At 25.8% G+C, this 13,622-nt stretch overlaps 2 protein-coding genes across 4 annotated transcripts in view; both read left to right on the plus strand.

The window, feature by feature from the left end:
* The first annotated feature begins 1,349 nt into the window (after nt 1-1,349).
* On the plus strand, nt 1,350-3,918 carry LOC132918130 (alpha-ketoglutarate-dependent taurine dioxygenase-like). The gene is made up of 5 exons (XM_060979238.1): nt 1,350-1,593; nt 1,751-1,945; nt 2,451-2,692; nt 2,776-2,931; nt 3,670-3,918. The coding sequence occupies exons 1-5, from the start codon at nt 1,497-1,499 to the stop codon at nt 3,811-3,813; spliced, it is 834 nt and encodes a 277-aa protein (XP_060835221.1). The 5' UTR covers nt 1,350-1,496; the 3' UTR covers nt 3,814-3,918.
* A 5,227-nt stretch (nt 3,919-9,145) lies between these two features.
* The window catches only part of LOC132918409 (cytoplasmic polyadenylation element-binding protein 2-like), a 154,368-nt gene continuing 149,891 nt past the window's right edge, over nt 9,146-13,622 (plus strand). The window contains exons 1-3 of one of the 3 annotated variants that reach the window (XM_060979623.1): nt 9,147-9,738; nt 11,443-11,683; nt 11,750-11,919. In XM_060979623.1, coding sequence (XP_060835606.1) covers nt 9,304-9,738; nt 11,443-11,683; nt 11,750-11,919 — 846 coding nt within the window. In that variant the 5' untranslated portion in view covers nt 9,147-9,303. Of the gene's footprint in view, nt 9,739-11,442; nt 11,920-13,622 lie in introns of all 3 variants that reach the window. The other 2 variants (XM_060979622.1, XM_060979621.1) reach the window with 2 other exon arrangements.

The raw sequence follows: 13,622 nt of genomic DNA on the forward strand, positions 1-13,622 counted from the left end.
CTGAATAGTTAAATCGATTATTACACTTATGTTAATATCATTATCAAATCAAAACATATTTGTATGCACTTTGTTTATTTGTATTTAAAAACATTGTAGCCTGTATAGAGTGCAGGTATCTACCTACAATACAGTAATACTAAACAAATAAATAATTAATTAATTAATTCGTTTTAATTATAAAGAGATAGAATATTGAATATTATGTATAAATAAGACATTAATTATTATTTTTCAGTTAAATTGGAAAAACTCGGTTATTAAAATGAATACTTGAAATATCAAATAATCGAGTTATGAAGTTAAGTTACTAGAACTAAATTTCTATAGCGAAGTAAAAAAGATAAAAAAATTAATTTAATAACTTAGCTTTTTATTATTTAGTGTAACAATAAGTCACAGAAATTAACATTTAGATTTTAGATGCATGATCATCACATAAATTAAAAATATAATAAATATATATTAAATTGGAAAATTTAAACAACACGAATTATCTACATAATATTAATGTAAGTATATAACTACCTATATTGGCTATATTATAGCTAAATGATAAGGTATTTGGTTGAAGGCTGATAAAATATGTTACCTATTAGGTAAAGACTGTTTTTTGTTGGGAGAAAAACACATTTTGAATGTTTTCTAGTCCTTTAAGTTAGGGGGGCTTGATTCTTAAAAATTTTTACAGCAAATTCTTTTAATTAGGTTATTATTTTTTGTTTCTATTGGTGTTAACAACTGAATTGAATGATTATTCGTTTATATGAAACATTGAAACTTTATATTTTTTTATATTATAGAATGTAGGCGAAAATAAAGTTAATACTATAACATGTTTATAAGTATATACATTTACACACAAATTCTGGGGGGGGGGCTTAAGCCCACGGCCAACCCAAAGCCTCCCTCACTTGTAACGCCTATCATAGGTGGCCTATGTATATCCAATTTTCACTAAACTTTAACATATTTTTTGTTTAAAAATTTGCTCCTTGAATTATGAAGACTCAAGCCGCCACTGGTGGCATAGTCCAACACCTTAGGTTACAAAGATAAGTACTATGTTTCTTCGTTAATCGTTAGGTATTACATACCTAGGTACCTATAGGTACCTATTTTGATTAAAAAATAATAATCCTAGACGCATTAGGTATTTAAAGTATTAAAAGTATATAATAGGTATTGTCAATTATCACTCTCATACCTAGTCACATTATAAAATATTCAAAAACTTTTATTTTTGGGCGGAAATATGATTTTTCATTCTGTTTACATTTTGATAATTCTTATCATTTGTATCACATAATATTATCACAGAATAATTTATTCTGTGATTTTATGTTTGAGTATAGATAATAACAAAGTAGTTTTGTTGTAATTTATTTAATTTCTTTTGCACATGATTCATTTAATAATAGTTTATTCATAATTTATTTTAATAATACAATTGTAATAACTAATAGTATAATAAGAATTAGTCTGTTGTCAAATTTATGTTTAGAAATATTTTTTATAAGATGGAAAAAATTTTGAAGCCATTAGGATGCGAAGTTCGTGGAATTGACTTAAAAACTGAAAATAGACCTGAAAGTAATGTTTATGTTTTATAATTTAATTAATAATAACCGCGTTTCACATATGCATTATTTAACAGTTAATTGATTATATATTTACAATATATATCTAGTTAAATTGTAATTTAATTATATTATAATATTATTTTTATGAATTTTCAATTCATTTTCAGTTATTAAACAGATACAGGAAGATGTTACAAAACATAGAATCTTAATATTTAAAGATCAAGGTATCATAAGTGGTGATAGGCATGTTGAGATTAGTCGTTGGTTTGGAGAATTAGAATCTACATTCTACAAACATCGAAAATCACCTCACCCTGATGTGTTTCGAGTATCTAATGATAAAAATGAAGGATGCACTGGTAAATATGTCTATAAATAATAACTAAATCCATTTTTTTATGTAGGCATTTAAATTGTTTTTTTAATCAAATCTTGATTTAGTAATTATTCTTGTTAAGTAGGTATCTATTAGTGTATCAATATTTAACTATTTACATTTTATGAAAATCTTATTTTTATAATACTACATAGTTGTTTGTACTTTCTTATTTTATGAATGTACAAACTTAAATGTAATATTTACCTGTATTAAAATAAGTACTTCATTAAACCATACATTTTAATAACATTTCTAAATGTGAAAATAATTAATACCTATATTTATAAATGGTCTATATGTGGATATGTTAATAGAATTAACAGTTCTCAAGTGTTATAAGGTTTTTATTTTAAGCTTACTGGAAAATATCAAAATTTACTAAAATTAAATTTATTTGACATTTGAGTTTATCTAAATATAACCTCTGTCCAACTAAATTAATATCAAAATAATATAATTTTGTAATTATATATATATTATTTAAGGTGTTGGACGATCAGGTTGGCACATAGATGGGACATTTCAACCAGCACCATTTAGTTATTCTTTATATCACATGGAGTCTGTACCCAAAGAAGGACATACGTTATTTATTCCACTCACAGAACTAATTCAAAGTTTGGATAAAGATACTTATGACACTTGGAACCGAGCTTGGATGGTTAGTGATAGAAGATCATCACCCATCCATCCACTGATATATAGTCATCCTCTAACAGGCAAACCAGTGTGTATAATTGATAACTATTTAAAGTTATAATATTTATTATTTATAATTAATTGTAATATTAATAGCAATCATAACTATAGGTATTATGTTTTCATTTGGGAATGACTACTGAATTTATTTGGAATTATAAACTTCCCTCAGAATCAATTGCTAGCCATGAAGAGTACAAAGAACTTTTAGATTCAATAAACAGTAAAATCAATCAAGATAATGGAAAGTATATATATGTACACAAGGTATATTTTTTATTTTAAACTTAAACAGAATAATAATTTTAAAGGGCAATTATTGATTTTTACCATTTATACATTTCTTAAATTATTCACTATTATTGTTAAAAAATTATAACAAATTATTAAGTATAATATCTAAAAAGTGTGGATACTTTTAAGTTATAGTATATTAATTATAAAAATATATTCTGGCTTTATTTTTTATTTTGGTAATAGGCATAGTGTATAAAAAACGAATTATTATCAATAAATATTTAGTTAAATTTAGAACTTAGAACTTATGTATTTTCACACTAATGTATTATGTTGAGGTTACTTTAAAAAATCTATTTTATTACCTGACATTTTAGATTTTTTTTTAATTATTTCATGAGATTTTCAGTTTCATTAATTTAAATTGTTAAGTTTAAATGGGTCACCCAATGATTATTTTCAGACAAATTTTATCTGTAGATAATAAATTAATATTTTAAAATTATTTTGATTTCCCCTCCAAAAAAAACTTCTGAATTAATGTGATCTAACAATACACACATTAATTGTTGATCCATTGTTTATATTGTTGACATATGTAAAGAAAAATACAAAGTTAAAATGAATTATTTTATGTATATAATACAATATTCATTTCAAACATAATGTCATTTGTTTATTGATAATACATTGTTTTTAACGTTAGTTTAAACATTTTATGTTAAAAACTTTATTAATTATATATTTATTTTATTTTATTCTGTTTAGTGGGAACCAGGGGATTTCATTATATCTGATAACTTAGCTGTTGGACATTTTGCTCACTCAAGTACACAGGCACCCAGAAGTGAAGTTGGTCTCAGAGTTCTACATAGAACTACTATTAAAGGAACACATCCACCAAAGAAATAAAATTTATTTATTTTTGAATATAATTATTGTAATATTTTTTATATTCATAAACTTTTGTTATATATTTTATTAAAAATTGTATGTTATTATATTTTTTTTATTAGATACATATTTTTTTCTATAATATCCTATTATAAATTGCCCATTCATATTATTCTTACTTAATCAACAGTGAATGAATCAATGGTAATACTTATACTAGTAAGTGATATTAGTTATATTATACTTTGTTGGATACAAGTTATAAGTTCCATCCTTATAATTCCAACACATTAAGTGAGATGTACTAACGTGAGTAAGTATGTTGCTATACAAAACAAATTATAAAATATTTAAAAATAATAGTTGTTATAGTTTTATTATTACTTGTAGTAGGTCTACTTATTTTTGGCTTCAAAATTATTGTTTTAATTTTGAATATTATTTATAAAATACAAAAATCAAAATTTTTTAACATGTATTAGGTTCAGTATACATACCTATAAGTGTATATATGTTGATACATAATAATTAACCATACATTTCTAGATTTTACTCAAACAATCCTATTGATATTTTAACACTGGAGAAATTTAATTATTTATTATGTACATTACTCTGGTTTTGTCAGTACTCAGTCAATTTTAAAAGTTATAACTTATAACTTAAGTTGGTAAATAATACCACCTGCATGAATGCATGATGAATCGAACAGAAAGTATACAGCCCTTGGGGTGAAGTTCTTGTGACATAGGTTGAACATTAGTACTGTTAGTTGTTAGTAATAACTTTACTTTACTAATAACCAAAAAAAAAAAAATATATATATATATATATGTATTTTATTATGTACCTTTACTGTGTAGATATTAATATTGATTGTCTAATTAATAATTCAATGATATTTAGCTAGTAATTCAAATTTTTAATAATACATAGGTATGCTGATAAACAGTGGCGGATCTAGGATTTTTTTTTGGGGGGGGCCCATTATTTTTTTTTACATTAGTACATATTTTTATAAAAACACTTGTATTAGTATAATAGTATTTTAAAATGTATAATTATGTATAATGTATTATATAAATGTATGCACATAAAAAAGTATTAAAATTAAAAATATTTGTATATAAAAAAAAATATAATTAAAAGTAGTGTTTTATAGACAAAATTGTAAACGTCTCGAATGTTGTTTGGCAAACAAATTCCAAGCCTTTGTCCCCCAATTCCACCCACCTTTGGTCCAAAAAGTACACACACTTTGCAAAAAGCTCCCTTACTTAAATTACTATAAGCTAACCAATTGTATTTATCTATCCATTCAATACGAAAACTTCTACTATGACCATTTTTATCTTTTGTTACTGGAAAAACATACTTTTTATTTGGAGTCCACGTTTTACATAAATAATTATAAAGTTGACTTATCTCTTTTCGTATTTTAACATTAGAATCCTCTTCAACTGCAAATCCTATATCATATTCTTTAGTATCATTTATTTCCGACAAATTAGTGTAAACAGCTGGTTCTTGTTGTGAAGCAGTTTCATTCAAAATATTTTCATTTGTAAGTGTACTATTGTCATCAACTTTTTTTTTCTTAAAGAAAGAAGTAAATATTTCACTTTGACGTTTTTGTGACATGATATAACGAACTACGAAGACAAGACGATACTCATACGTGTAAATACGACAAAAGTAAACTAAACCAAATCATACAATATATTAACCTAGCTATTACTAATAATTGTTCATTTCAGATAAGATATTTGACACTTTCTGCAAGTTATGTCGTTTTACGTCAATCTAATAGGCGATCAGATAAGACGTTACATTATAGCAGCTATAGCATAATGTAACGTCTTATCTTATAGTATAGCTACAGCCTATTTAGTTTCAACTTTTAAGGATGACTTATAAATATAACCGGAATTTTTCGTGAATTGTGATTATAAGTTTCATGTCATAGTTATATTTTTAAACATTTTAGGGGCCATGGGGGGGGCCCAGGCCCCTCTGGCCCCCTCCTTAAATCCGCCACTGCTGATAAACCTACCAATATAACTAATGCAAAAATTTGAGTGGAGGTAGAAGGGGTTAAATGACTAATTGTGCTAAGAACAGAATTTATCGTATAAGTAAAGTAGGTACCTTATTATTTATTAGAATTCATAATTTATAGTAATACCTACCTATAACAAAATAAGGTTATAAACATTTTTATTTAATTTAACCTAGGTATCTTATTAGTTATTTACATAGGTATAAAAGGGGTTAAAAATTTGAGAACTTAAAATTTAAATTAATGTGTATTAATAATTAATATAGTTTATTATACTTAGCTTAAGGCTAAGTACCCTCCTAATTTATACCTAGGATTATTAGTAATTTTGATTATATAATTTAGTTTTAAGTTATTATCACAAGTCATAATATATTTAGAAAATTGATCACTAAATTTTATATAAGTACTTAGCATATACATAAGATACGTACATAGGTTATTATACTAGGCCTCGGAGAAATTTCGGGAGGAGTTACAACCCCTTAACCCCCACTCCCTGGTTGCGCCACTGCATATTATATATTTATTTATTTATACGTACCTATATGCGAAAAATATACACATCTTCTCTAAAAAAATTAATAAAAATAAAATGAACAGTGAAAATATATTGAAAATGCATTATAAATGTATAACTATTGCAATGTGTATTATAAAAATACTCATGTTTTGATAACAAATTTCATTTTGTTCTCGCGGTAACAGTTTCTATCATTAATCTACCAAGATATTAGTTGTTGATTTGTTATATTACAATAATTGCAACCACGAATTGTGATTTTAGTTGTAGTCTGGGCCTAGGGGTTAAAGTGATAGAGTGACGTTTAAAACTATATGAAGACATTACTACATTAGTCCCCCTGGAATTTTTTCCCGCTTTAAGCCCAGGCTGTAGTACATAGGTAATATAGGTACAAGGTACCTACATGGTTATACCATAAGCTATATATCTATAATACATCTAAACATCTTATTTTAGTCCATGATTCAGTGATGGCTATTAGTAACTACATAATGCGTATTGTGTTTTATTGCGATACAGCTTAAAAAGTTTTCGAGAGATCGGCAATTAGATTTATTATATTTTCCTATATATTTGTAATATACTTATAGGTACACTTTAGGTACCTACCTACGTTGTACTTATTCAGTTATGCAGTTACGAGTTCACGAGTCACGACTGATTAGTAGGTACCTATTAAATTTGTGTATAGCCATTTGCCCCTGCGACCAATGTATTATACATAATAAAATATGTGAAATATCAATTATATATTAGGTAAGTTTAATATTAAGTAAATTTTAAATCAAGCTAAACAATTGTAAATGGTTTTTTTATACTAATATTCAGAATACTATTTTTCGATGCTTCTGGATTTTTTTGATTTTCCTATAGAACTTAAAATAAAAAATCCTTGCCAATTACTATATTATTATTATAAGAATTAAAGAATATAAAAGTTATACTATTAAATAATCATTTTAAAATCTGTTAGATGTGAATAACATAAACCAAAATAATTTAAATAGAATAAGTTTATGCCACTTTACGAGTAGGTGATGTATAACATAGCTAGGTATCTAAAACTGTTACTGATAATTATAACGAAAAGCTATATACAGTGTCTTGTTAAGTGTAACTTTATAATTGTATAAACTATAAGTAAAACCATAATAATATACCATAATAAAAATAAAACTGTTAACGTGTTAATAGTGCACTATATACCTATTTCAAATTATATTACTAAATTATTATTATTATCATAGTAAGTTATAGGCTATAGGTTAATAGGTATTTAACGGGGTGATTTACTGATTTATATATCGTTGGACACTCATTAATTAAAAAAAAACAATAACATTTCAAGAAAATACTTTTTTTTTTATCGTTTTTAATTTTTTTTACTTTTATAAATATATAAATGTATGATTTCATACTTTAAAGCAGAATATTACTTGGGTTTTTTACTTATAAAAATAAATTAAGGATAAGGCGTTTGTGATTTTGTTGTACTACTCCGCTCGTTAAAATATTTAATATTTGTCATTTCATTAAACTATTCATGTAAAATTTGATTTTTACAAGTACTCCAAAAAATATTTTGTTTTTGAAAAAGAAATTAAAAATGTGTTATCATAAAAAATTAAATTTTTAAAAAAGAGATACAAATACATATATTTTTTAAAAATGTTGTTTTTACCTAATGCTTAAAACTATGAGTATTACGTTAAATGGATCACCTGGTATAGAACTATAGTACCTATGTACTTATTAGTTATTTTTATTCTTATTATTGCTATAGATCTTTAGAATGTGGTGAATTTTTATTCATATTTATTGTAATATAATAATATATCACAGGTAGTCTTAATAATTATTTATGGATAGGTATTACTCCAGTAGTTTAACATTAACGTATCAATAGTCAATAGGTGTTAACTGTGAGTATTGCCTATTGGAGACTATATATATCTACTGTTACAGACATTGGACTATTATTATAGTAGTAGGTACCCGAATAAATAAAGCCGTAAAGGTATAATTATCTCACACAAAATAGCAGTATAGTAGGTAGGTATTTAATTAAATTTAATATACATATGAACACACCACTGGCGCGCATAATGGTGTATATAATTGTATAATAATTATATTATCACGGTACTTGTTTGTCTTGACATCTTGTTTTTATTATTATTATTTTATTTAAAAAACAATAATCATAATTTGTATTGCAATTGTAATATTAAAATAATAAGCGCAACTTGACAAATGAACAATTGACAAGGCGACGGAGTTACCTAAATAGTAAATTTAATAATAATATGTCATAACAATAATAATAATAATAATAATAATAATAATAATACATCATTCCGACGCCAAGTCGAGAAAATCCGAGTGTTGACGACGATAGCGGCGAAGTGCGTCGAATCCGAAAATTGCCAATAAACATATGATTGGCGGCTTTCTGTTGGCGGTGTGGAACGCACGGCGCGTCGGTTGTTGTGCGGAGGGGTGGGGGAGTTGCCGACAAGCTGCTGCCGCCGCTGCTATCGCGTTTCGGCTCGTGCAGTCGTGTTATCAGCGGGTGGCCAACGTGCCCGTTTGCAGCCGCAGCTCTAGTTAAATTTTTTTTTTTTTTTTTTTAAATCAAAATTTCAAGCGCAAAACACCGTATATTATTATATTATACAAAAAATATTATATAATATAATATTGTATTATATTCCCAATTATAAATATATTTTATATATATATAATATATATATATATATATTTATATATAAATAATATTCCGCAGCGGTCTTCTGTTGTCGGTTTTCGAAATTCGTTACACTATTTAATATAATATAATATTCAGACGTGTGCGTTTCGAGCAGGAGAGGTTCGCGCGCGGCATATCATTATTCCGCACGGGACCGTTCGTGATATTGTATAAATGGGGGAGTACAAATTTAGTGTAAATTCTAGTTTAAGTTCAATCGAGTACCAATCGTCGGTGAACACGTCCGGGTTGCCGTCGTCGTCGTCGTCGTCACAGTCGTATTTTGCCGACGACGGCCCACAGCAGTTGCAGGACGTTGCCGTCAAACAGCAGATCTCACCGTCACCGGTCAACGGCGATCACCAACAGCTGCCCTCCACCAAAGGCTCTGTCAAAGAAGATTCCGTGTTGGCAGCGTTAGGTGGTGGTGGTGGAGGTGATAAATCATCGGGCGGCCCACAAATGCAGTTACCATCATCTTATAACAATGAAGCTAGTCTTAATGTGATAAACTCGTCGACCAACTCGTCTACGTCTAGTCTATGGTCAGCATCTGTTGATGATACGTTAATACATGGGTTAAATGCTTCTGCGGCTGCAAACAACGTTGTAAGTTATGCATTAAAAAATATAATGATTGTGTAAATTATGTAAAAAGCTAATGTTTATGTTTATGTATTCTCACCAACCAAAAGTTGAGACATTGTTCTGTACCTATGTTTTTAATTTAACATTTATTTTTCACTTGTCTTCTTGTCTTCATGATAAAACAAACAAAAAATATATTTACTAATACATTTATTTTACTTATTTTTTTTTTAATGCTCAATGCTCAATGTTTATGATTTTTGACCAGGGATTACTTATTTATTTAAGAATTATTTTAATGTATTATCTACATAAGTTACCTATACTTAGTAATTTTTTAGTTAATATTTTACAAAATTATGTGTATATTGTATGTACAATGCAATTAGTAATTATGCATTATGTATACACACATTTTTGAAAAACATTTATTTTGGTACTAAATAAAGTAAAATATTAAGATATTTATTTGGTATTTTAATATTCTTTAAAAATATAAAGTATAAAATTATAAATTATTCCCAGTTGTATAGTTTTGTTTTTAATTTAAAATTTTATTTAGGCGTCAGTTGTAAAATTAGCTTGACCATTCGGAAGTACATAATTTACAATACTTTATTTAAGCCTCCAAACTTTCTAGCTCCATAATCATTATTTGTATGTTTGATGTAAGTTTTTAGTAGATAACTTTATTATATTATTTTAGAGAATCCAAAATGTTATTAACAATATTAAAAAATATTAATTTAAATTAAAGGAAAAATGGAAATCATGAATTTAATAAATATTTATTTTTACCAAGTATTTACTATTTACTGGGCTAACTTAAACAAAATCTGGAAAATATAATATTAAGTATAGGTACTTATTATATTTAACCGATCTCTATTTTTTAACCATGTATTAAACTTGTAAGAAAAGCTGTAAATTTAGATAAATACCTATGACTAATAGTGAGTGTATGCTTTACACTTAATTTTGTAGGTACATGGTACATATAACTTAAAAACAACTTAAAGATTTTACAAATAACAATATTTGATGTTATATTTGTAATTATTTGATTGATTTACTTAGGATTTATATTGATTTAAATGTAATAAGTAGTTGTCTAATTTGAATAGCACAATACATAAACCATTAATAAGTATATTAAATATTATATTTCAAATCATTAATTTTAATTGATATTTTTTACCTTTTTATCTACTTACCTAATTTATAAACTGAAAATTATTATTTATTTTTTTATACAGTTTAAAATGTTACACAATTATAAGCAATGTATATATACCAGACCAAATATTAGTTTTTAATAATATTTTTAAATTTTTATAAATTACAGTAAGAAATTAAAGCTGTTTTTATCATAACTATTTAACCTATAAAGTTTTCATGAATATTTTTTATTATCTATGAAATATGAAAAATAAGTACCAATCATTGTATTACAATGATTGTAATATTTAATAAGAGGCTTTTTTGAGAAAGTTCTACTTATTCTAAACGATTGTTATTGTTATTTCCAGTCTCATTTAAAAGTTAAACAATACCTATTTATTATAAACTTTTGTTAGACATGAGAATTTTCTTAATACTTAATAAAATGATAAATTAAATTTATATTCGACATAATTTTAAATTTAGTTCTAAGTTGTTTATAGTTATTTGAATTGATGCGTGATTAATTTTCAACTGAAAAATTTAAATATTTAATGTTTTTAGAATTTCCCAAATACTTTGTACAATACTGGCTTGGGACCTCATCATCCGCAACAGCAACAGCAACCACAGCAACATCATCATAGACGTCAAGCATCTGGCGCCACACATAATTTCCCTCACAATCTGTCTAGGCAACTGCAACAGTCAGCTCATCCGCAGAACCTGTACATGGCCAGTAAGGGATATTCTTGGTCACAGTCTCATCAGAACTCGTGGCTTAACTCTAGTCAAAATCAAAGTGGTATAGCTGGTTCGTCATGGAATCGTGGTCGTTCTGTACCTAATTTGAATCCAATGCATGCTTTAGCTGGTCGTAAGCCAAATACTAATTACAATCATCACCAACATCAATCTACTCCTATGAATTCATCAAAATTTAGACGTAGTACTTCATACCCGGGAAAAGGATTATTCAATCAAAATTCTACAACTTTTGATATTAACAACATCGATGAGACAGACGCAATGAGTTATCAGGTAAGATTTTTAAAATCATTATGAGTTATAAATAATTTTAGTACTTGGACAGTAAAAGTGTTTATTGTCAGGGTTAGAGTATCAGGAATTAGGAGAAGAATCTGTTATTTATATTTAAAAACATCAGTATGTTTTTATAATATATCATAATTTAAAATATATTTGTTTGCTTTTTACTTTTCTATATTATTGCTTTGTTTGTTAATAAGAAGTTTTTAAATTTTGATAATTATAGTTAGCTAATAAGAAATTAACAATTAAGCAAATTATTAATATATTTAAAGCACGTCTCTATTAAAAAACAATAACAAATTGTCCTCATTAGTGACAAAATTGCTATGTTATGGATATTTATTTAGTAATTTTCTTTATTAAATCAAAGTACATTGATGTTATATAGTTTTTAGTAAATATCTGTAAATAATTTCATACTTATAATATATATTTAATTTTATACATGGGTATGATTAATTAATAATTAATAAGTTATAACTTAGGAGTATCAAGTAATAAATATATTTTAGATTTTCAATAAATGTATTAGTTTTACAATGATATTTTTTAATATATTTTTGAATAGAAAGAGTACTCTTAAGTGTTTCAAGTAGTCATGTACATAATCTGTTGGAGATCAAGCTAGATGTTGATATTTTGAATATGTATGTGATTTCATTTTTTGTAGTTTTTCTAATTGTTAGAAAACATTTAAAACATTTTCATTGAGTGCAGCTATGTTCAGAATTATTTTTTATTACAATGCTTCATTATATGAATTATTTGCCTTATTAATTTTTATTAATACACACCATTATCTTGCACTGAGATGACTTCAAAGAGTTAAAGCAATTCAAATAAAGATTCATTCTATTGTGTTTGTTTAATGAAAATGTCATATGATATATTAGCATCTATCAGTGGTTACATATTAATTTATAAATTCCAGCAAATGTATAATATTGTTTACATGTATAAAGTTTCAAGAGGACTTACTATGTTAAAATTGTTTTAGTAATGCAACATTTATAACACTATCACCTTTAGGTTAGTGAACCTTCATGTGACTCTTACATATATAGTATGTAAATTTCATCATTAATTTGATTATGTATCCAGTTATTTTTTTATTAAGATTTTGACATAGGCATCAATATATAATATACTTAGGTACAATATGTTATCAATATGATAAAATTACTTTAACAATATGTAGAAAAATGCTACACTGAGTAACATTCAAACCATTTTCCAATTGTATTATACAATTAAATTTATAGTTTTCAATTATTATATAAAAGTTGTTTTCATAACTTTAAACTTTAATCATATAGATAACAACTTTTAAATAAACATATCTTTAATGTAGTTTAGAGCACAAATATAAGTTATTATTGTCAAATTATGTACTCTACGACCTGTGTTTTGTACCAAAATACTTTTGTAGTGTTCTTTTTCAATAACAATTAATTCGCCTAACTTATTTTAAACACAAGGCCTACAATATTTTTTTAAATTTCAGGTATAAATATCTTACATTTATGTATAATACTCGATAGAGGTAGTTTAATAATGATGGGTATCATACATATTTCCTATAAATTATTTAAAATGTGTATTACTGTTCCAAGTCTAATAGACAACACAAAAGATATATTAATTATACAATTTTAAAAGAGTCTGATATGTTTATGAATAATTTTAATATC

This window comes from Rhopalosiphum padi, chromosome 1 (genome assembly GCF_020882245.1).
Source record: "Rhopalosiphum padi isolate XX-2018 chromosome 1, ASM2088224v1, whole genome shotgun sequence".
NCBI classification, from domain to species: domain Eukaryota; kingdom Metazoa; phylum Arthropoda; class Insecta; order Hemiptera; family Aphididae; genus Rhopalosiphum; species Rhopalosiphum padi.

Coding starts and splice junctions, on each gene's coding strand:
- LOC132918130 (XM_060979238.1), top strand. CDS start 1,497: ATGTTTAGAAATATTTTTTATAAGATGGAAAAAATTTTGAAGCCATTA. Junction 1,946..2,450: donor TAAAAATGAAGGATGCACTG/GTAAATATGTCT, acceptor ATATTATTTAAG/GTGTTGGACGATCAGGTTGG. Junction 2,932..3,669: donor AGTATATATATGTACACAAG/GTATATTTTTTA, acceptor TATTCTGTTTAG/TGGGAACCAGGGGATTTCAT.